At 48.1% G+C, this 25,952-nt stretch overlaps 1 protein-coding gene across 2 annotated transcripts in view; it reads right to left on the bottom strand.

The window, feature by feature from the left end:
• LOC138452985 (NACHT, LRR and PYD domains-containing protein 3-like) overlaps positions 1 to 25,952 on the bottom strand; it is a 481,434-nt gene that overhangs the window by 81,542 nt on the left and 373,940 nt on the right. For both annotated transcript variants that reach the window (XM_069605362.1, XM_069605363.1), the window contains one exon: positions 13,067 to 13,234. In XM_069605362.1, coding sequence (XP_069461463.1) covers positions 13,067 to 13,234 — 168 coding nt within the window. The remainder of the gene's footprint in view (positions 1 to 13,066; positions 13,235 to 25,952) is intronic.

The following is a 25,952-nucleotide window of genomic DNA, read 5'->3' as shown; positions in this document are numbered from 1 at the left end:
TAAAAATGATTGCCAATCCTTACTACTAGTTACAAATGTAGTGTGGGATAATGTTCATCAAAAAAGAAAGAAGTGCTCACAAAAAGATAAGTCAGGAGGGTTTGGCTGGGTCTCCCATCCCCACGTTTTAATCACGGGACGAGGCGGGACTTCTGAGCACAGCACACTCCTGGGCCTCATCAGCACGAGGTTCACAGTTCAGTTCAATGATATCAAAACCTTCAGCGGCTAAGTCTCTTTCCTGCAGAAGTTTCTTGCCTTGGAAGTTTTGCTGATTCAAAGTAACAAATAAGAGAACAAAGATTCTTTCGTAGCCTTGCACTTGGGCGATTGCTCTTCGTGCCTAGGATCTCCCTCCGCCGGGATCAGATCCTCCTTACAACATAGACCTCCCTCTGTCGGGTTCACTACGGCCTTTGTTTAACACAGTTCATGTATTTCTAACACAGTTCATGTATTGCTCAGTTCATCAGATCGCAGGGTTTCCTTCTAGCTTTCTTTCGGTATCCCTCTGTCAGTTTGACACTTGCCTTTCGTCACTGTTCACAACCTTATCAGAAAGCAAGGTTCCCTTCCCCTAGCTTTCTCCTTGCAATGTGTCAGAGACTTTCGATTGTACAAGGGGTTTGACGGTACCCTTGTAGGACCACTCTGATGCTTCATGCCACCCTTTTCCTGGGGCCTTTTGGTCTTCGCAGTTTCAGCGAACAAAACAAAAGGGGCCAAAGAGAGTCCATCGAATGAGCACTCCTACAGCGCCTGACCACTCTGCAGCTGGCCCGCGTCTGGGCTTTCTGAACAGTTTAAACACACACACAAGTACTTTCTCCCTGCATTCCAAAATGTTGCTACTCGCAACCGTGGCCTCAACACAGTTCGGTTTCCTATCAGCTTCCTCAGACTCACCGGCTGTGCTAAACCCCTTGGCTTCTCTGAGCTCTAGAGTCAAGGATAGAGTCACAGTAGCGAGCTTGCCTCCCCGCCTGCTTTATCAAAGCAGGAGGCCCTGTGCACCGTTGAAATCTGCTGCTCCGCAGGACAGCTGTAACTCCTGGTCTTACGATTTCCCTTTGGAAGGCTTTGCGGGTCTGAGTTGAAAAGGGCAAGGGCAGTTCCCCCTTTGTCGTCCTTCCAGGTCTCACCGATTTCTCCTCCGCTCGAACTGCCGGGTTGGTGTAGCTGTCTCCTTGTGCGTTCGGCCTTGCTCCAAGTGTGCTTTCGTGCTCTGCCTTTTATCCCTATGGGGAAGGTAAAGGACCATCAGGTGTGCCTGGTTATTGTCAAATGCCTGACTCTGCCTGACCTGTGCTTTCGGACATGTCAGGTAAACGGCTCTGGTTTTAGTCCATTGTCTGTTACAGTGTAACAAAGTGTTGGTGTTGGAAAGGGGGGGTGAGGTGGTGCTCCTAAATATCCTACGGAGTAGTAAAGGGGAAAGGTGTTACAAGGAAGGGAATAATGCGTCTCAACCCTCGGTGTCCCACTTCCACTCCCCGAATACCCCTTGCCCCGGTGATCCTCCTCCACGAACTGGATCCAATAGATCTCCGGGGACTACCGGGTGAGACACCTTCATGTTTCTCACAAGGTGCATGGTAAGAAGGCACAGAAGGTGGGGGGGACATGCCTGGATGGGGTTGTAGGAGGTGGGGGCAATCTGGGAGACTGAGCCTGTCTAAGAAAACAAACACAGGACTCGAGCTTCAGTTCAGATTGGCATGGCAAATCTTTAATAGCACTGCAGGGTGAAGACAAACATGAAACACATGTAGCCCCCATGCAATCCAAGACTGCGGTACACTGCCCAATGATCAACTTTAAAAAAATATATCTTTTCAGTACATTGCCTTCAATTCAACGAGAGCAAGATTTAATGACCTCACAAGGGTTTCAGTCTCCTCAATTAATACAATAGCTGGCTCTGTGGAGCTAGGCAACCTCAGACCCCCAAGGTCATTATCCAGTCTTCCAGGAGATAACCAACAGGGATTGGCAACATAAATATATTGAAGACTCTGGCTCCTCTAACAATATTCGTTTAAAGTAAAATGAAGCTGAACATAGTTTTGGCGGTGTAAGCAAACTTCTAAATCATTTCTGCTTGTGCGCAGAATGCAAACATGTGACTAAATACATTGCACATTGCTGAGCTTGTTTCCCCATTCCTTCTGCAGGCACACATTTCGAAATAGAGTCTAGTGCACGGATGTCTAAGGCCTGCCTGTTGGGGAACAATCTTTCTCAAATCAACATTCTCTTTCCACTTGTATTTAAATTCCCTTATAATTCCATTTTGCATCAACATTCTTTAAGCATTCATATGCACATATCTGCTTTTCTCACTGCCAAGATGTGGATTGTGGTTATGTTTGCAGGAAAGTGAGTAGTGAGTACGATGAGTCAGCTTTACCCAGGGAATAGGTAAAGTGGTGAGAGTAAGTACTTTGAGCAGAGTACGGAGAAGAAGAAATGCAGTCAGAAATCACAGTACCATGCAATTAAGAATCACCGTGAAATGAGGGTGCACAGGGTCAAAGACGCATAAGAGGAAGTGAAAAGAGAATGGGAGAGAGAGGAAAAACAGAAAACGTCAGCTGTTGTATGGGAATTTACGTAATTTCAGGCCGATTGGTGAGACCCCTTGGCCCTGACAGGACCGAATAGGGCCAAACATGTCAAGCCCTTGGCCTTGGAACCCTTTGCCATTGGGCGCCCAGTGCTGGAATACCTACTTAAGGGGCCATGAGGGGACAACTCATAATCCATATATTAAAGGCTGCTAGCAAAAAATATCGATATCCTTTAGCCCATTTGGTGTGGCCTTCAACATCAGGATTATCACGATTTTGGGGGACTAACCCCTGGACCCACTTGAAAGCCGATCCTCCGCCCGCCCTCACCCTCTCCTGCGCTTGTGGGGATTTCATTTGAATCAGGGGGTTTCTCCATTTCTCCCTGACCCCTCCATTCCACACCAAAAACATTCCCGTCAACCCCCCACAGATAGACACACACACAAACGCACACTTAGATGCGACCCACTCCCTCCGTGCCCCATTATATACACTCCTCAACCCCCACACAGACACAAACACACTTACCTTCTCCCCCTGCCCCAAACATTCACCCTTAACAGACACACACTTGTCTCTCACCCCTGCGGCTTCCCTCTTCCAGCCGGGCTGCGCCCATCAGCCCCGAGCACGCTTGTGTGCGACGAGGGGCATGACTGTCTGATTTAGAAGGACCGCTCTGAGTGATCTCAGAGCGGTTTATAAATCGGCTTTTTAAAAAAATTGAAAAATAGATTTTGTTACTTAGTGACCGACTGACGTGAAGCAATTATACAATTAGGTAGAGGGTGGCTGCAGACAAGGCCTCCAAACTCCAGGAACTCAGTAGTTTACAAACCATCTGGATGTTGAGCATTGTGAAGGGGGTAGGGAGCTCCATCTCAAGTCATCTCTTTAAAAAAACAAATGAAATCGGGTTCTGAGAACACGCTTCATGCCGGAGGACAGCCTCTATGTGCGGGTTCGACTTTCGAACCAGGACTGCTCTGCGTTGTTTTACTTCCAAGACAAGCACACTGGCCCTGACCTATCCTCCCGACCTCTCTTTACAATGCCTAGAAACATTGAATGTGACTACTCCCCAGTGCCTGCACTGCAGCTGGCATTCGGTGCAATCACCAGCACTATGTAACGCCAGTCGCTCTTCAGTGCCTTGTACTCATCTTTAATTCTATACAAGAGCTTGCTCTCCTTACCTGGCTATCTCTATCCACTGCACCCTCCCCTCCAGAGTCCTCTGCAGTTTCTGTAGCTCACCCACCCAGTGCAGCCTCACACTTTCACTCCGCAACCCCGCCCCACCAATGGAATGCGCCAGAACTGGAAATCACAAGCATCAGTTTGGCTGTTGTGAGAAAATATAAAAATCTGCAAAAGGACAAAATTGAGGAGAATAGTGAGTTCATAAGAGCTGCACCATATCCTCACTTGGATGACTTGATCAATGAGATTACAAACCAGGAGAAACATCCCTCTGGTAAGAATTGGGCAAATCCAAAAAATGTTAAAATGAAAGACAAAAGAAATTAGAAAATGAAAAAAAATCTGATTCGCAAGCGTTGGAAATACACAGTATAGAAATTAAAGAGGCTGTTGAGGCATATATGACATCACAAGTGTCACAAGATGCGCAAGACACCTCAAAGCAGATTGAAGAAACTGCGAGTAAGAATTATTTGGTGCCGGTGGTCAAGGAATGTGTGTGTATTCAGCATTCCCAGCATTACAATCCACGAGTCCAGTTTAAGGAGATTGCTGAGCGCCCAATACAAAACCTGGAGACAAAGTATCAACATACTAAAGGGCAAGAGCTTGTAGCTTTATCATCAAAAAGCTAATGAGAAGCACCTCCAACAAAAACAATGAAGCCAGAGCATCGCAACATACCCTGATTATGAAGTGTTGTCCGGCCCCCTTTAAACAATTTACACTATGTCGTTCTAATATATGAAGTATTTTTGAGGCTACACCAGGATTGGATGATATTATATCGATCGACATAGCTCAAATTGAATTTCCCACCCTATACGATCCAACAACGGTGAGATTGTGGATCGCATCAGGTATCGGGTTAAACATCATTTGGTTGGCAAAGGCGGAGCTGTTTTTGCTAGGATTTATAATCTCCCAGGACACTTCAGGATTTCATAACTCCATCACACCAAGGCACCTAGATGAAGAATGTGTTTGCGCGTGCCGAAACCTAGCGCCAGAAAAGACCTCAAAGACACATAAAGCATAACTATGTGTCTCTCCTCGAATTGAAGAATCAAAAAAAGATAGAACATAAACAAATGATCAATTTGGCAGGTTGGAACACCCGCGGGCATGTTCACCTTACAAGCTCTAATTAAAACCGAATTAATGAATTCGACATCATTGCATTCCAGGGAACGTGGATGTTACAAAAACCTGGCTGCAATGACAATAGCATTGCATTTATGACGGTCATTCCCGCTTTAAACGGCCGGCCATCTTCTGGGCTCATGGTGGCAGTAAAGTTGAGTTCAGGATTTACTGTACAAGATTGGACCACACCGAACAATTTCATGCAGTTGGTTAAAATGTGTTGATTGTTTTGGTCACCTATACTGAAATCCTGCAGGCATTCAAGAGAAGAAATGATTTCCCGACTTGGGAAATGTATTAGATATTATTGCTAGCGAACATCAAGACTTAAATTTGTGATGCCTTGATAACACGACGAAAAACTGTGAAAGTCAAAGTAGATGGCTATCTATGATGAAGGAAAGAGGTCTTATAATGGTAAATGGATCATTACCAGGAGGCCTCCCACCTCGTGCAGCATGGTCTAGAGGCTCCTCGAAAAGCATCACTGACTACGTAAGTTTAGATAAGCAATTATACAATCAAGCGGTGACTATAATATGCTTACGTTATGCTGGCACTGGAATTTGGAGAAGAAAGTTGAAGCAAGAGTTTATTATACTCCTCAAATGTACGTCGATAATACAGCCAGACGGTTTAAATGGAATGAGTATAAATTGTCACAATTACATGACATACTGGTAAAGAATGAATCACTGCATGGAGACACCTTATTCACCATGGCACTTATTTTCTTTAAGACATACATTGCAAAAAGTTCACTGCTTTGACTTAGCTCAACATGACAAAAAAACTGAACTACGACACGTTAAAAAAGCAATCAAGCATTTACCACTCTTAAAAAGACCAATATAGAAACTGGACCCGAAGTCGGCAGGCAATGAAGTACCAACGCGATGGTGAAAGCATACCACGAGCCATCTCAGCTAAAAGCACGGCACTTATTTGGTCCATGCTTAATCAAGCAAGAGGCATATCACAGATTCCAATGCAGATTAATGGAGTAATGGAACACCAGTGGATAGAACATTTTTTCGAGCTCTGTATGATAACTCTTTATGGCCCACGATTGAGTCCAATCCTACATCAGATTATCCATGGCATCTGTGTATCTCAATAGAAGATATTGAGAACTTTATTAAAAAATCAAGTAGTTTGCGGGCCCCTGGGCCCCTGGGCCCCTGGGCCTGACGGCCTGAGCAATCATATGCTTAAGGCTTATCCACATAGTTGGGCTATAATGTTGCACAATATCTTCACTGATATCATTAAAAGGAGATGCATACCAAATTCTTGGAGCAAAGCAGTGGTAATTCCGATTTATAAAATCGGACATCGGTCTGTAGCTGGAAACTACAGACCCATATCACTGCTTGATGTAGAAGGGAACATTTTTGCACGGTTTGTGTTACAAGATTTTAACTTATGGACCCTTAAGTGCCACAAGCGTGATCCGCATCAAACTGGATTTGCGACAGGAACATTGGTCAACTTAACGACGTTGTATGCTATCAAGCAACAGTGCCTCGCAGTGAAACAACCATTATACCTTGCATGTATTGATTTTCACGCGGCAGCTACTTGTTAACAAACTACAGAAAGCAGAATGTCCACCTACCATTATAGATATTATAAGCAAATCAGACTAAATATAGAGGGGATGCTTACAAGCCCAATACAAACAACAAGGGGGCTGAGGCAGGGGTGTATACTTGCCTCAGCCCTCTTTCATTTTTTTCTGTCTGTTATGCGTGATGTATTTGAGAATGTCAATGCAGATGCTCCAAAATTGGGCCAGGAGAAACTGTCTGCTCTTCTGTATGCCGATGATTTGGTGTTAATCTAAAATAACTCCTATAGGCCTTTATAACTTCCTGCAAGCCTTATCAGTGTATATAACCACTAACCAGCTCACAGTAAACATCAAAACATCTAAAATTATGATCTGCAATGCCCCGAAGTCAAGAAGGAATAGACTAAAGGTGGAAACTGCAAGATCTTGAGTTGAAAGTAGTGGAGCAATACACATACCTAGGTATGCGAATTGATAGTCAACAACTGAGCAAAGCACAATTACAACTATTGGATGTGAGATTGACAACAGCTAGCTCTCAGACTAAAGTACTTCTGCGTAAGTATGGTCAATTCTCAATAAGCCGGCTATTAGATACTACAAACAAAAAACGACCACAGTACTCTTATATGGACTGGAAGCATGGCCCATCTTAGATAAAACAATCTTCCAGAAACTAGAAGGCAAATATTGGCGAACAATATTAAATCTGCCCCAAAGCATGCCAATGGCGTTTTAGCGGTATGAGCTTGGCTTAACTTCTTTGAAGGCCATCTTCCAATGGCGGCAGTGTGCTCTGTTCAGGAAGTGCATTTTAGCTAAGAGCCGTAACACTTTACTCCTGTCCCTATCTGGTTACATGCTCACATCAAGTCATGATTTTGTGGTTAAGTGGAGGAATGCAATTCTGGACATAATGGTAGCGGCTGACCTTACTCTAGAAGTTGTCTTAGAGAATCCCGACAGAGCAAAAAGAAAGATGTATTTGCATGACTGGATCAATACACGGGATCAATGCTGCATATATAAAGACTTTAGAGACAATACATATACAGTAAAAAAGCTTGGAATATGTGAGCCATATTTGATTAGGCATCCATCTGCAATTCTTCGGTCGGCCTTCTTACGTTTCAAATATAATCTATGCCTGACAAGAGCAGTCATGGTGAAACGGAAAACTATTAGCCGATCCTTAGATTTCGGCCAGTTTTGTGGAAATATCAATCAAAAAGAAACCTTACGTCATATTATCCTAGACTGCTTAGCGTTAAGGGGCAATAGAGAAATATATCTTCAGAAACATTATATGCCATGTTATACGCTTAATGATAAATGGAACCTGCTTTTTTCCACAAAACGCATATCAATTTCTATTGCAATTATGAATTTTCTTGAAGCCGTACTTGCACCAAGAGCAAAGGCAAATCACGAAATGTAAATGTGTGGTGAATTGAGTCATAGACGAATGGATTGAATTTAAGTGAAGTGATTTGGTTGTTGCACTTTTTTCTGTTCATGAGATTCGGTGCATAAGTGAAGTGTGATTCCAAATCAAAATGTAGAAAATTGGTTATGTGCTAAATATTGTATTAATTGATTTAAATTTTAATTGTTTAAAACATTTTTGTATAAAAAGATATTGTGAAAATTTAGTAATTCAGCTAAAACAATAATAAAATATAAAAAAAGAGGTTCACCAGCGTCCCTGCCTGGAAGGTCACCACCAAGCTTTATTTCCTCAGCCTGGAAGGGGTTTTTGCCTTCTTCTAGTACACCCACCCCCTGTCAACTCTCAATGCTTTCACCCATTGACTACCCTTTCTTATTTACTTCACTAAACACACACACACACACACACACACACACACACACATATACACACACACACACACACAGCAACAAAAACACATATACACACTCTCTCTCTCTCTCTCTCTCTCTCTCTCTCATAGCGGGGAGATCATAAAACCGTCCAGTTATCCTCCGCAGCACCCCCTCCTCATAACAAGGGACAGTCGCATGGCCCACAAGGTCGCCAGCGCTTCAGAAGAGGTCCACATTCTGGGTTGGCCAGGCCAGTAGGGGAAAGAAAAGAGGATTTCCACTGCCACTCCCAGAACTGAATTCAAGTCAAGGGCAGCAGGGATGGGGATACAGGGGTACGGGTGGGGTGCCAGCTGAGTCCCAGAAGGCTAAAAGAATAACAAGGAACACTTCCCCCACCCAGGTCACCCTTAAAGCCATAGCTGCAGCCTGTTATCAGGGCAGGGGCCTGGCCACTATGAAAGCAGCTCCAACCCCAGAAGCATGGGAAGGTAAAGGGTTAACAGCTAAGGTGTTGGAGGAGGTTGAGGATAGGGAAGAAGTGGAGGTATGGGGAAGAGGAGGATTTGAGGATGGTAGCAGAGAATGGTCCCTGATGGTTGGGAGAGTCAAGGAGGAGGTCAGAAAGTTTACAGATGCGGTAGTTGAACTTAAGCAGGAAGTTGGAGAACTGTTGGAGGAGGTTACAAAAGGGAGGAAGGGGTTTAGGGATTGGCAGAATCATGGAAAAGGTCAGAAGGTTTTTGGAGGAGGTTGGAAAGTCTCTACATGTCATCACAAATGTCATTCAGTATTATCAGTATGCTTCTAAACTGTGCACCAAGGAACTGTTTTCCTTTGCTGAGTCAGTTGCCGAAAGGCCATGGCCAATCCCTTTGCGAAAATGAGGTACCAGGAAAAGAATACGTGCAATACTTGGTATTTAGCATTCATTTTGAAAATAGTTTTTGTGACTCCACCTCATTGTTCTTGCGAGAATTTACAGCAAAAATCTATCATTAGAATTTACCACAAATTGACATCGTGAATTTATGCAAACCATACTCTTGTGAGAACATCATTCTCGCCAAAAGGTAAAAACAAACAGAAATCATACGGTCCCCAGCCTGCAACAAACTCTCAAACAAACAGAAATCATATGGTCCCTAGCATGCAACAAACTCTCAAACAAACAGAAATCATATGGTCCCTAGCCTGCAACAAACTCTCAAACAAACAGAAATCATACGGTCCCTAACCTGCAACAAACTCTCAAACAAACAGAAATCATGCGGTCCCTAGCCTGCAACAAACTCTCAAACAAACAGAAATCATATGGTCCATAGCCTGCAACAAACTCTCAAACAACAGAAATCATACTGTCCCTAGCCTGCAACAAACTCTCAAACAAACAGAAATCATACGGTCCCTAGCCTGCAACAAACTCTCAAACAAACAGAAATCATACGGTCCCTAACCAGCAACAAACTCTCAAACAAACAGAAATCGTATGGTCCCTAGCATGCAACAAACTCTCAAACAAACAGAAATCATACGGTCCCTAACCTGCAACAAACTCTCAAACAAACAGAAATCATGCGGTCCCTAGCCTGCAACAAACTCTCAAACAAACAGAAATCATATGGTCCATAGCCTGCAACAAACTCTCAAACAACAGAAATCATACTGTCCCTAGCCTGCAACAAACTCTCAAACAAACAGAAATCATACGGTCCCTAGCCTGCAACAAACTCTCAAACAAACAGAAATCATACGGTCCCTAACCAGCAACAAACTCTCAAACAAACAGAAATCGTATGGTCCCTAGCATGCAACAAACTCTCAAACAAACAGAAATCATACGGTCCCTAACCTGCAACAAACTCTCAAACAAACAGAAATCATGCGGTCCCTAACCTGCAACAAACTCTAAAACAAACAGAAATCATGCGGTCCCTAGCCTGCAACAAACTCTCAAACAAACAGAAATCATACAGTCCCTAGCCTGCAACAAACTCTCAAACAAACAGAAATCATGCGGTCCCTTGCCTGCAACAAACTCTCAAACAAACAGAAATCATACGGTATGTAGCCTGCAACATTCAAACAAACAGAAATCATGCGGTCCCTAGCCTGCAACAAACTCTCAAAAAAACAGAAATCATATGGTCCCTAGCCTGCAACAAACTCTCAAAAAAACAGAAATCATACGGTCCCTAGCCTGCAACAAACATTCAAACAAACAGAAATCATACGGTCCCTAGCCTGCAACAAACATTCAAACAAACAGAAATCATACGGTCCCTAGCCTGAACAAACATTCAAACAAACAGAAATCATACGGTCCCTAGCCTGCAACAAACTCCCCAACTTTCCAGATGCTACTCTCTCAGCCTCCCCACATCCACTCTGAAGGCAAACATCTCCTTCACCCTCTCCTGGTATCATTTTCAGAATGTTGTAATTTCATCTCTTGGAAGTATACACAAGATGTTGGTACCTCGGGCAATCCATCAAGCTGTTTAGGCGCCTGTTTCACAAAACCAAATTTAGATACAAATGTATTTCTGAACGCAAAGTCGATAGAGATTGGGTTTCACATTAACAATAGGTTGACGACCATTGTGTATGTATTCTATAAGAGACAGAGAGAGAGATACAGAGACAGAGTGTGAGAGAGAGAGAGAAAGAAAGAGAGAGCACAGCCCTTGTATACATACTCCGCTCTTCCCCTCCCATTTGGTTACCTTTCTGTTGCCTGGTCCACCTGACGCCCATCCTCAACTGATGTGTTCTTATATTGATAATACTCTCATGTAAGGCAACCCCACATGGGACAACTCCACATCTGCAATGTTTGCCTTTGTACATGGTTCTGGTGTAAACACCATGGGGGTCATTTTCCGGGTGAGGTGGATTGGTAAAAGTGTTGGAAAACACTGCTTCTGCCACTTATTTCCCCATCCGCCTCATTTTTGTGCCGTTGTCAGGTGGAGTTGGGGAACGGGGTGAACATATCATGAGAGTCTCCATTTCCCGCCCTTCCGGCGAAACACGGCAGCCTTACCACCTGCATGGCTCTTCATGCTTGTGGTAATGCCTTGGAATCCGTCTGAAATGACCACCTGGTAAAAGTGGGAGGATTCCATAGGAATCCACTGCAAATACCTCCCGCAATCATTAGTTTTGGGAGACCTTTAAACTTGTCTACCAACATAGTGGAAACGTGAAGAGTAAAGGGTAAAGGCGACTTCACCTGGGTTTTACTCCTCCCTTTTCTACTATGCAGTGGAAAGAGGAGCACTGCGTGGAGGGGGCGGCCTTTTGTACAAATAGACAAATGGGGGTGGTCCTTGCTGTGCAGTAAATCTCGTCAATGCCTTTACAATAAATTCAATAAATATAAAATTAGCAAATACAACCAGATCCATTAAAAGCCCAAAGATATGGGGCCTGAGTCATGGAAGTGTTTTATAATGGCGCAGTCCCATAGGAAAACGTTCCATGAATCAGGCCCATGGAGTTTTGAAAGAGAAAACATGTGCATAAAACATACAAAGTAGAAGAATTGACCGTAGGGGTGTCATGGCTAGAATCTCCTTGCAAGGGCCTCAAAGCACTACACTGCCATGGTACCCAGTCAATTTACCAAAAATAATTTAGAGTGGTACATTTTATCGAAAACCATAATACCGAAAAATACCGAAAATATTAAATGAATGTGTTTTTAATAACCACTGAACAGGTTATCATGTCTGTTCTTGCGAGAGAGGGGCGCCCGCTACCTTTGTAAAACTATTTTTTAAGGAACCTGGGATTGGTAACCCTAGGTCTCCTGGGGGCAACCAGACGTGGTCTCCCTCTCACTGTGCTTAGAGAGGCATCAGCTTCACCTCACTGATGATCCCCAACAAGGGTGAAACACGTGTATGGGGTTGCTGGTGGTACTCTCGTTCAGATTGGAATTGCCATTGTATTTCGGTGCTGGACTGCCCCTGGGCAGGACAAAGACTGATATGCAAATGGATATTACCCATCTGTGAAAGGCACATTGAGTAAAAGCAGTGGCTGCGAACTCTCAAGTGGTTAATAACCACTGAACAGGTTATCATGTCTGTTCTTGCGAGAGAGGGGCGCCCGCTACCTTTGTAAAATTAAATGAATGTGGGCTAAGCGGTTGAAATGAGTCGGGATGGGGTTGGAGTAGCGTTGTAAGGATAGGAAATCGGGGTGGCTTGGGTGGGGAACTCCCTTATGAAGAAAATGAAAATCTGTAGTTTTCAGTATTTTGGTCACAAATAACCCACTGGCACCTACCAGGCTCGTTATGTAGTGATAATCCCTTTAACTACTGCAATGGGGACAGTTCCTTGATCTCTTTCTATTTGCATGGGATTGCAGCCTTAGCATGACATGCACAAGATTGCCACCACCCGCTAACACGCAATGCAACATGTGAGGGAGACCTTTAGGATGGCAAGTCATAATAAAAGGATCTACAGATGCAGTATGATATGTTATATATAAAGTGCTTAATACCCAGAGGTTTCTAAGCGCGGACCCGGGTATTGAACCTGTGGTGATCTGTGTCGTCTTGCTTCCAAGGCGAGCACGTTGCCTATGAGCTATCCTCCCGAGACAAGACTGTTGTTCTTGGTGTAAGAGAGGCTCAATCTTGGCCGTAAGCCAACTTAACAACAACCTGCTGCACAACTCATACAATGTATGTAAGAGCATTGCTATCGTATCTCGGCATGTAGGTACTCACCATAGTTCACTCAGATGTCTGCAGGTCTTCTTCAGCTGGGTGAAGTTGGTGATGGACTTGTCAGTGAACTCGTTACAGTTCAAACTCAGGGTCTGCAAAGTCTGGTTTACACTTAGAGCTGAGCAGAGGTCTAATGTGCTGTCATCAGTAAGACTGGCACTCTCCAACCTAGGGAACAATGACACAACGTGGACAGTATGACAGTGAGAGCAGGGATCTGAGGCTCCATCATCAGTAAGACTGGCACTGTCCAATCTAGGGAACAATGACACAGACAGGGAGAATATATCAGACAGGGTCTGTAAAGTCTGGATTACACTTAGAGCTGAGCAGAGGTCTAAAGTTCTGTCATCTGTAAGACTGGTACTGTCCAACCTAGGGAACAATGACACAGACATGAACAGTATGACAGTGAGAGCAGAGCAGGGATCTGGCGCTCTATCATCAGTAAGACTGGCACTGTCCAACCTAGGGAACAATGATACAGACAGGGACAGTATGACAGTGAAAGCAGGGCAGGGATCTGGGGCTCCACTATCAGTAAGCCTGGCCCCGTACAACCAAGGGAACAAGACACAGATGGGCACAGTATGACCGTGAGAGCGGAGCAGGGATCTGGGGCTCCACCATCATTAAGACTAGCACTGTCCAACCTAGGGAACAATGACACAGACAGGGACAGTATGACAGTGAGAGCAGACCAGGGATCTGAGGCTCCATCATCAGTAAGACTGGCACTGTCCCACCTAGGGCGCAATGATACAGACAGGGACAGTATGACAGTGAGAGCAGATTCGGGATCTGGGGCTCCATCATCAGTAGGACTGGAACTGTCCAACCTAGGGAACAGTGACACACACATGGACACTATGACAATGAGAGCAGGGCAGGGATCTGGGACTCCATCATCATAAAGACTGGCCCCGTACAACCTAGGGAACAATGACACAGATGGGGACAGTATGACCGTGAAAGCAGAGCAGGGATCTGAGGCTCCATCATCAGTAAGACTGGCACTGTCCAACCTAGGGAACAATGACACAGACATGGACAGTATGACAGTGAGAGCGGAGCAGGGATCTGGGGCCTATCATCAGTAGGACTGGCAATGTCCAACCTAGGGAACAATGACACAGATGGGGACAGTATGACCGTGAAAGCGGAGCAGGGATCTGAGGCTCCATCATCAGTAAGACTGGCACTGTCCCACCTAGGGCGCAATGATACAGACAGGGACAGTATGCCAGTGAGAGCAGAGCAGGGATCTGAGGCTCCATCATCAGTAAGACTGGCACTGTCCAACCTAGGGAACAATGATACAGACAGGGACAGTACGACAGTGAAAGCAGGGCAGGGATCTGGGGCTCCACTAACAGTAAGCCTGGCCCCGTACAACCAAGGGAACAAGACACAGATGGGGACAGTATGACCGTGAGAGCGGAGCAGGGATCTGAGGCTCCATCATCAGTAAGACTGGCACTGTCCAACCTAGGGAACAATGACACAGACAGGGACAGTATGACAGTGAGAGCGGAGCAGGGATCTGGGGCTCCACCATCATTAAGACTAGCACTGTCCAACCTAGGGAACAATGACACAGACAGGGACAGTATGACAGTGAGAGCAGACCAGGGATCAGAGGCTCAATCATCATCAGTAAGACTGGCCCTATCGAACCTAGGGAACAATGACACAGATGGGGACAGTATGACCGTGAAAGCGGAGCAGGGATCTGAGGCTCCATCATCAGTAAGACTGGCACTGTCCAACCTAGGGCGCAATGATACAGACAGGGACAGTATGACAGTGAGAGCAGAGCAGGGATCTGGGGCTCCATCATCAGTAGGACTGGAACTGTCCAACCTAGGGAACAGTGACACACACATGGACACTATGACAATGAGAGCAGGGCAGGGATCTGGGGCTCCATCATCATAAAGACTGGCACTGTCCAACCTAGGGAACAATGACACAGACATGGACAGTATGACAGTGAGAGCGGAGCAGGGATCTGGGGCCTATCATCAGTAGGACTGGCAATGTCCAACCTAGGGAACAATGCCACAGACAGGGACAGTATGCCAGTGAGAGCAGAGCAGGGATCTGAGGCTCCATCATCAGTAAGACTGGCACTGTCTAACCTAGGGAACAATGACACAGACAGGGACAGTACGACAGTGAGAATGGAGCAGGGATCTGGGGCTCCACATCATTAAGACTGGCACTGTCCAACCTAGGGAACAATGACACAGACAGGGACAGTACGAGAGTGAGAGCAGAGAATGGATCTGGGGCTCCATCATCAGTAAGACTGGCACTGTCCAACCTAGGGAACAATGACACAGACAGGGACATTATGCCAGTGAGAGCGGAGCAGGGATCAGGGGCTCCATCATCAGTAGGACTGGCACTGTCCAACCTAGGGGACAATGATACAGACAGGGACAGTATAACAGTGAGAGTAGAGCAGGGATCATAGGCTCCATCATCAGTAAGACTGGCACTGTCCAACCTAGGGAACAATGACACAGACAGGGACAGTATGACAGTGAGAGCGGAGCAGGGATCTGGGGCCTATCAGTAGGACTGGCACTGTCCAACCTAGGGAACAATGCCACAGACAGGGACAGTATGCCAGTGAGAGCAGAGCAGGGATCTGAGGCTCCATCATCAGTAATACTGGCACTCTCCAACCTAGGGAACAATGACACAGACAGGGACAGTACGACAGTGAGAGCAGAGAATGGATCTGGGGCTCCATCATCAGTAAGACTGGCACTGTCCAACCTAAGGAACAATGATACAGACAGGGACATTATGCCGGTGAGAGCGGAGCAGGGATCAGGGTCTCCATCATCAGTAGGACTAGCACTGTCCAACTTAGGGGACAATGATACAGACAGGGACAGTATAACAGTAAGAGCAGAGCAGGGATCATAGCCTCCATCATCAGTAAGACTGGCAATGTCCAACCTAGGGACCAATGACACAGAGAGGGACAGTATGACAGTGAGAGCGGAGCAGGGATATGGGGGTCCACCATCATTGAGACTGGCACTGTCCAACCTAGGGAACAGTGACACGCACATGGACACTATGACAATGAGAGCAGGGCAGGGATCTGGGGCTCCATCATCATAAAGACTGGCCCCGTACAACCTAGGGAACAATGACACAGATGGGGACAGTATGACCGTGAAAGCGGAGCAGGGATCTGAGGCTCCATCATCAGTAAGACTGGCACTGTCCAACCTAGGGAACAATCACATAGACATGGACAGTATGACAGTGAGAGCAGAGCAGGGATCTGGGGCCTATAATCAGTAGGACTGGCACTGTCCAACCTAGGAAACAATGCCACAGACAGGGACAGTATGCCAGTGAGAGCACAGCAGGGATCGGAGGCTCCATCATCAGTAAGACTGGCACTGTCCAACCTAGGGAACAATGACACAGGCAGCGACAGTATGACAGTGAGAGCGGAGCAGGGATCTGGGACTCCACCATCATTAAGACTGGCACTATCCAACCCAGGGAACAGTGACACAGACAGGGACAGTACGACAGTGAGAGCGGAGCAGGGATCATAGCCTCCATCATCAGTAAGACTGGCAATGTCCAACCTAGGGACCAATGACACAGAGAGGGACAGTATGACAGTGAGAGCGGAGCAGGGATATGGGGGTCCACCATCATTGAGACTGGCACTGTCCAACCTAGGGAACAGTGACACGCACATGGACACTATGACAATGAGAGCAGGGCAGGGATCTGGGGCTCCATCACCATAAAGACTGGCCCCGTACAACCTAGGGAACAATGACACAGATGGGGACAGTATGACCGTGAAAGCGGAGCAGGGATCTGAGGCTCCATCATCAGTAAGACTGGCACTGTCCAACCTAGGGAACAATCACATAGACATGGACAGTATGACAGTGAGAGCAGAGCAGGGATCTGGGGCCTATAATCAGTAGGACTGGCACTGTCCAACCTAGGAAACAATGCCACAGACAGGGACAGTATGCCAGTGAGAGCACAGCAGGGATCGGAGGCTCCATCATCAGTAAGACTGGCACTGTCCAACCTAGGGAACAATGACACAGGCAGCGACAGTATGACAGTGAGAGCGGAGCAGGGATCTGGGACTCCACCATCATTAAGACTGGCACTATCCAACCCAGGGAACAGTGACACAGACAGGGACAGTACGACAGTGAGAGCGGAGCAGGGATCTGGGGCTCCACCATCATTAAGACTGGCACTGTCCAACCTAGGGAACAATGATACAGACAGGGACAGTACGACAGTGAGAGCAGAGAATGGATCTGGGGCTCCATCATCAGTAAGACTGGCACTGTCCAACCTAAGGAACAATGACACAGACAGGGACAGTATGACAGTGAGAGCGGAGCAGGGATCTGGGGCCTATCATCAGTAGGACTGGCACTGTCCAACCTAGGGAACAATGCCACAGACAGGGACAGTACGACAGTGAGAGCAGAGAATGGATCTGGGGCTCCATCATCAGTAAGACTGGCACTGTCCAACCTAGGGAACAATGACACAGAAAGGGACATTATGCCGGTGAGAGCGGAGCACGGATCAGGGGCTCCATCATCAGTAGGACTAGCACTGTCCAACTTAGGGGACAATGATACAGACAGGGACAGTATAACAGTAAGAGCAGAGCAGGGATCATAGGCTCCATCATCAGTAAGACTGGCACTGTCCAACCAAGGGAACAATGACACAGACAGGGACAGTATGACAGTGAGAGTGGAGCAGGGATATGGGGGTCCCCCATCATTGAGACTGGCACTGTCCAACCTAGGGAACAGTGACACGCACATGGACACTATGACAATGAGAACAGGGCAGGGATCTGGGGCTCCATCATCATAAAGACTGGCCCCGTACAACCTAGGGAACAATGACACAGATGGGGACAGTATGACCGTGAAAGCGGAGCAGGGATCTGAGGCTCCATCATCAGTAAGACTGGCACTGTCCAACCTAGGGAACAATCACATAGACATGGACAGTATGACAGTGAGAGCAGAGCAGGGATCTGGGGCCTATCATCAGTAGGACTGGCACAGTCCAACCTAGGAAACAATGCCACAGACAGGGACAGTATGCCAGTGAGAGCACAGCAGGGATCTGAGGCTCCATCATCAGTAAGACTGGCACTGTCCAATCTAGGGACAATGACACAGGCAGGGACAGTATGACAGTGAGAGCAGAGCAGGGATCTGGGGCTCCACCATCATTAAGACTGGCACTGTCCAACCCAGGGAACAGTGACACAGACAGGGACAGTATGACAGTGAGAGCAGAGCAGGGATCAGAGGCTCAATCATCATCAGTAAGACTGGCCCTATCCAACCTAGGGAACAATGACACAGATGGGGACAGTATAACCGTGAGAGCGGAGCAGGGATCTGAGGCTCCATCATTAGTAAGACTGGCACTGTCCAACCTAGGGAACAATGACACAGACAGGGACATTATGCCAGTGAGAGCGGAGCAGGGATCAGGGGCTCCATCATCAGTAGGACTGGCACTGTCCAACCTAGGGGACAATGATACAGACAGGGACAGTATAACAGTGAGAGTAGAGCAGGGATCATAGGCTCCATCATCAGTAAGACTGGCACTGTCCAACCTAGGGAACAATGACACAGACAGGGACAGTATGACAGTGAGAGCGGAGCAGGGATCTGGGGCCTATCAGTAGGACTGGCACTGTCCAACCTAGGGAACAATGCCACAGACAGGGACAGTATGCCAGTGAGAGCAGAGCAGGGATCTGAGGCTCCATCATCAGTAATACTGGCACTCTCCAACCTAGGGAACAATGACACAGACAGGGACAGTACGACAGTGAGAGCAGAGAATGGATCTGGGGCTCCATCATCAGTAAGACTGGCACTGTCCAACCTAAGGAACAATGACACAGACAGGGACATTATGCCGGTGAGAGCGGAGCAGGGATCAGGGTCTCCATCATCAGTAGGACTAGCACTGTCCAACTTAGGGGACAATGATACAGACAGGGACAGTATAACAGTAAGAGCAGAGCAGGGATCATAGCCTCCATCATCAGTAAGACTGGCAATGTCCAACCTAGGGACCAATGACACAGAGAGGGACAGTATGACAGTGAGAGCGGAGCAGGGATATGGGGGTCCACCATCATTGAGACTGGCACTGTCCAACCTAGGGAACAGTGACACGCACATGGACACTATGACAATGAGAGCAGGGCAGGGATCTGGGGCTCCATCATCATAAAGACTGGCCCGTACAACCTAGGGAACAATGACACAGATGGGGACAGTATGACCGTGAAAGCGGAGCAGGGATCTGAGGCTCCATCATCAGTAAGACTGGCACTGTCCAACCTAGGGAACAATCACATAGACATGGACAGTATGACAGTGAGAGCAGAGCAGGGATCTGGGGCCTATAATCAGTAGGACTGGCACTGTCCAACCTAGGAAACAATGCCACAGACAGAGACAGTATGCCAGTGAGAGCACAGCAGGGATCGGAGGCTCCATCATCAGTAAGACTGGCACTGTCCAACCTAGGGAACAATGACACAGGCAGCGACAGTATGACAGTGAGAGCGGAGCAGGGATCTGGGACTCCACCATCATTAAGACTGGCACTGTCCAACCCAGGGAACAGTGACACAGACAGGGACAGTACGACAGTGAGAGCGGAGCAGGGATCTGGGGCTCCATCATCAGTAAGACTGGCACTGTCCAACCTAAGGAACAATGACACAGACAGGGACAGTATGACAGTGAGAGCGGAGCAGGGATCTGGGGCCTATCATCAGTAGGACTGGCACTGTCCAACCTAGGGAACAATGCCACAGACAGGGACAGTACGACAGTGAGAGCAGAGAATGGATCTGGGGCTCCATCATCAGTAAGACTGGCACTGTCCAACCTAGGGAACAATGACACAGACAGGGACATTATGCCAGTGAGAGCGGAGCACGGATCAGGGGCTCCATCATCAGTAGGACTAGCACTGTCCAACTTAGGGGACAATGATACAGACAGGGACAGTATAACAGTAAGAGCAGAGCAGGGATCATAGGCTCCATCATCAGTAAGACTGGCACTGTCCAACCAAGGGAACAATGACACAGACAGGGACAGTATGACAGTGAGAGTGGAGCAGGGATATGGGGGTCCCCCATCATTGAGACTGGCACTGTCCAACCTAGGGAACAGTGACACGCACATGGACACTATGACAATGAGAACAGGGCAGGGATCTGGGGCTCCATCATCATAAAGACTGGCCCCGTACAACCTAGGGAACAATGACACAGATGGGGACAGTATGACCGTGAAAGCGGAGCAGGGATCTGAGGCTCCATCATCAGTAAGACTGGCACTGTCCAACCTAGGGAACAATCACATAGACATGGACAGTATGACAGTGAGAGCAGAGCAGGGATCTGGGGCCTATCATCAGTAGGACTGGCACTGTCCAACCTAGGAAACAATGCCACAGACAGGGACAGTATGCCAGTGAGAGCACAGCAGGGATCTGAGGCTCCATCATCAGTAAGACTGGCACTGTCCAACCTAGGGAACAATGACACAGGCAGCGACAGTATGACAGTGAGAGCGGAGCAGGGATCTGGGGCTCCACCATCATTAAGACTGGCACTGTACAACCCAGGGAACAGTGACACAGACAGGGACAGTATGACAGTGAGAGCAGAGCAGGGATCAGAGGCTCAATCATCATCAGTAAGACTGGCCCTATCCAACCTAGGGAACAATGACACAGATGGGGACAGTATGACCGTGAGAGCGGAGCAGGGATCTGAGGCTCCATCATCAGTAAGACTGGCACTGTCTAACCTAGGGAACAATGACACAGACAGGGACAGTACGACAGTGAGAGCGGAGCAGGGATCTGGGGCTCCACCATCATTAAGACTGGCACTGTCCAACCTTGGGAACAATGACACAGACAGGGACAGTACGACAGTGGGAGCAGAGCAGGGATCTGAGGCTCCATCATCAGTAAGACTGGCACTGTCTAACCTAGGGAACAATGACACAGATGGGGACAGTATGACCGTGAAAGCAGAGCAGGGATCTGAGGCTCCATCATCAGTAAGACTGGCACTGTCCAACCTACGGAACAATGACACAGACAAGGACAGTATGCCAGTGAGAGCAGAGCAGGGATCTGAGGCTCCATCATCAGTAAGACTGGCACTGTCTAACCTAGGGAACAATGACACAGACAGGGACAGTATGACAGTGAGAGCGGAGCAGGGATCTGGGGCCTATCATCAGTAGGACTGGCACTGTCCAACCTAGGGAACAATGCCACAGACAGGGACAGTATGCCAGTGAGAGCAGAGCAGGGATCTGAGGCTCCATCATCAATAAGACTGGCACTGTCCAACTTAGGGAACAATGACACAGACAGGGACAGTACGACAGTGAGAGCAGAGAATGAATCTGGGGCTCGATCATCAGTAAGACTGGCACTGTCCAACCTAGGGAACAATGACACAGACAGGGACATTATGCCGGTGAGAGCGGAGCAGGGATCAGGGGCTCCATCATCAGTAGGACTAGCACTGTCCAACTTAGGGGACAATGATACAGACAGGGACAGTATAACAGTAAGAGCAGAGCAGGGATCATAGCCTCCATCATCAGTAAGACTGGCAATGTCCAACCTAGGGACCAATGACACAGAGAGGGACAGTATGACAGTGAGAGCGGAGCAGGGATATGGGGGTCCACCATCATTGAGACTGGCACTGTCCAACCTAGGGAACAGTGACACGCACATGGACACTATGACAATGAGAGCAGGGCAGGGATCTGGGGCTCCATCATCATAAAGACTGGCCCGTACAACCTAGGGAACAATGACACAGATGGGGACAGTATGACCGTGAAAGCGGAGCAGGGATCTGAGGCTCCATCATCAGTAAGACTGGCACTGTCCAACCTAGGGAACAATCACATAGACATGGACAGTATGACAGTGAGAGCAGAGCAGGGATCTGGGGCCTATAATCAGTAGGACTGGCACTGTCCAACCTAGGAAACAATGCCACAGACAGAGACAGTATGCCAGTGAGAGCACAGCAGGGATCGGAGGCTCCATCATCAGTAAGACTGGCACTGTCCAACCTAGGGAACAATGACACAGGCAGCGACAGTATGACAGTGAGAGCGGAGCAGGGATCTGGGACTCCACCATCATTAAGACTGGCACTGTCCAACCCAGGGAACAGTGACACAGACAGGGACAGTACGACAGTGAGAGCGGAGCAGGGATCTGGGGCTCCATCATCAGTAAGACTGGCACTGTCCAACCTAAGGAACAATGACACAGACAGGGACAGTATGACAGTGAGAGCGGAGCAGGGATCTGGGGCCTATCATCAGTAGGACTGGCACTGTCCAACCTAGGGAACAATGCCACAGACAGGGACAGTACGACAGTGAGAGCAGAGAATGGATCTGGGGCTCCATCATCAGTAAGACTGGCACTGTCCAACCTAGGGAACAATGACACAGACAGGGACATTATGCCGGTGAGAGCGGAGCACGGATCAGGGGCTCCATCATCAGTAGGACTAGCACTGTCCAACTTAGGGGACAATGATACAGACAGGGACAGTATAACAGTAAGAGCAGAGCAGGGATCATAGGCTCCATCATCAGTAAGACTGGCACTGTCCAACCAAGGGAACAATGACACAGACAGGGACAGTATGACAGTGAGAGTGGAGCAGGGATATGGGGGTCCCCCATCATTGAGACTGGCACTGTCCAACCTAGGGAACAGTGACACGCACATGGACACTATGACAATGAGAACAGGGCAGGGATCTGGGGCTCCATCATCATAAAGACTGGCCCCGTACAACCTAGGGAACAATGACACAGATGGGGACAGTATGACCGTGAAAGCGGAGCAGGGATCTGAGGCTCCATCATCAGTAAGACTGGCACTGTCCAACCTAGGGAACAATCACATAGACATGGACAGTATGACAGTGAGAGCAGAGCAGGGATCTGGGGCCTATCATCAGTAGGACTGGCACTGTCCAACCTAGGAAACAATGCCACAGACAGGGACAGTATGCCAGTGAGAGCACAGCAGGGATCTGAGGCTCCATCATCAGTAAGACTGGCACTGTCCAACCTAGGGAACAATGACACAGGCAGCGACAGTATGACAGTGAGAGCGGAGCAGGGATCTGGGGCTCCACCATCATTAAGACTGGCACTGTACAACCCAGGGAACAGTGACACAGACAGGGACAGTATGACAGTGAGAGCAGAGCAGGGATCAGAGGCTCAATCATCATCAGTAAGACTGGCCCTATCCAACCTAGGGAACAATGACACAGATGGGGACAGTATGACCGTGAGAGCGGAGCAGGGATCTGAGGCTCCATCATCAGTAAGACTGGCACTGTCTAACCTAGGGAACAATGACACAGACAGGGACAGTACGACAGTGAGAGCGGAGCAGGGATCTGGGGCTCCACCATCATTAAGACTGGCACTGTCCAACCTTGGGAACAATGACACAGACAGGGACAGTACGACAGTGGGAGCAGAGCAGGGATCTGAGGCTCCATCATCAGTAAGACTGGCACTGTCTAACCTAGGGAACAATGACACAGATGGGGACAGTATGACCGTGAAAGCAGAGCAGGGATCTGAGGCTCCATCATCAGTAAGACTGGCACTGTCCAACCTACGGAACAATGACACAGACAAGGACAGTATGCCAGTGAGAGCAGAGCAGGGATCTGAGGCTCCATCATCAGTAAGACTGGCACTGTCTAACCTAGGGAACAATGACACAGACAGGGACAGTATGACAGTGAGAGCGGAGCAGGGATCTGGGGCCTATCATCAGTAGGACTGGCACTGTCCAACCTAGGGAACAATGCCACAGACAGGGACAGTATGCCAGTGAGAGCAGAGCAGGGATCTGAGGCTCCATCATCAATAAGACTGGCACTGTCCAACTTAGGGAACAATGACACAGACAGGGACAGTACGACAGTGAGAGCAGAGAATGAATCTGGGGCTCGATCATCAGTAAGACTGGCACTGTCCAACCTAGGGAACAATGACACAGACAGGGACATTATGCCGGTGAGAGCGGAGCAGGGATCAGGGGCTCCATCATCAGTAAGACTGGCAATGTCCAACCTAGGGACCAATGACACAGAGAGGGACAGTATGACAGTGAGAGCGGAGCAGGGATATGGGGGTCCACCATCATTGAGACTGGCACTGTCCAACCTAGGGAACAGTGACACGCACATGGACACTATGACAATGAGAGCAGGGCAGGGATCTGGGGCTCCATCATCATAAAGACTGGCCCGTACAACCTAGGGAACAATGACACAGATGGGGACAGTATGACCGTGAAAGCGGAGCAGGGATCTGAGGCTCCATCATCAGTAAGACTGGCACTGTCCAACCTAGGGAACAATCACATAGACATGGACAGTATGACAGTGAGAGCAGAGCAGGGATCTGGGGCCTATAATCAGTAGGACTGGCACTGTCCAACCTAGGAAACAATGCCACAGACAGAGACAGTATGCCAGTGAGAGCACAGCAGGGATCGGAGGCTCCATCATCAGTAAGACTGGCACTGTCCAACCTAGGGAACAATGACACAGGCAGCGACAGTATGACAGTGAGAGCGGAGCAGGGATCTGGGACTCCACCATCATTAAGACTGGCACTGTCCAACCCAGGGAACAGTGACACAGACAGGGACAGTACGACAGTGAGAGCGGAGCAGGGATCTGGGGCTCCATCATCAGTAAGACTGGCACTGTCCAACCTAAGGAACAATGACACAGACAGGGACAGTATGACAGTGAGAGCGGAGCAGGGATCTGGGGCCTATCATCAGTAGGACTGGCACTGTCCAACCTAGGGAACAATGCCACAGACAGGGACAGTACGACAGTGAGAGCAGAGAATGGATCTGGGGCTCCATCATCAGTAAGACTGGCACTGTCCAACCTAGGGAACAATGACACAGACAGGGACATTATGCCGGTGAGAGCGGAGCACGGATCAGGGGCTCCATCATCAGTAGGACTAGCACTGTCCAACTTAGGGGACAATGATACAGACAGGGACAGTATAACAGTAAGAGCAGAGCAGGGATCATAGGCTCCATCATCAGTAAGACTGGCACTGTCCAACCAAGGGAACAATGACACAGACAGGGACAGTATGACAGTGAGAGTGGAGCAGGGATATGGGGGTCCCCCATCATTGAGACTGGCACTGTCCAACCTAGGGAACAGTGACACGCACATGGACACTATGACAATGAGAACAGGGCAGGGATCTGGGGCTCCATCATCATAAAGACTGGCCCCGTACAACCTAGGGAACAATGACACAGATGGGGACAGTATGACCGTGAAAGCGGAGCAGGGATCTGAGGCTCCATCATCAGTAAGACTGGCACTGTCCAACCTAGGGAACAATCACATAGACATGGACAGTATGACAGTGAGAGCAGAGCAGGGATCTGGGGCCTATCATCAGTAGGACTGGCACTGTCCAACCTAGGAAACAATGCCACAGACAGGGACAGTATGCCAGTGAGAGCACAGCAGGGATCTGAGGCTCCATCATCAGTAAGACTGGCACTGTCCAACCTAGGGAACAATGACACAGGCAGCGACAGTATGACAGTGAGAGCGGAGCAGGGATCTGGGGCTCCACCATCATTAAGACTGGCACTGTACAACCCAGGGAACAGTGACACAGACAGGGACAGTATGACAGTGAGAGCAGAGCAGGGATCAGAGGCTCAATCA

The sequence above is a fragment of the Ambystoma mexicanum genome, chromosome 4p, assembly GCF_040938575.1.
Source record: "Ambystoma mexicanum isolate Mex_15411 chromosome 4p, UKY_AmexF1_1, whole genome shotgun sequence".
Classification (NCBI taxonomy): domain Eukaryota; kingdom Metazoa; phylum Chordata; class Amphibia; order Caudata; family Ambystomatidae; genus Ambystoma; species Ambystoma mexicanum.
This window is presented reverse-complemented; position numbering and strand designations above follow the sequence as displayed.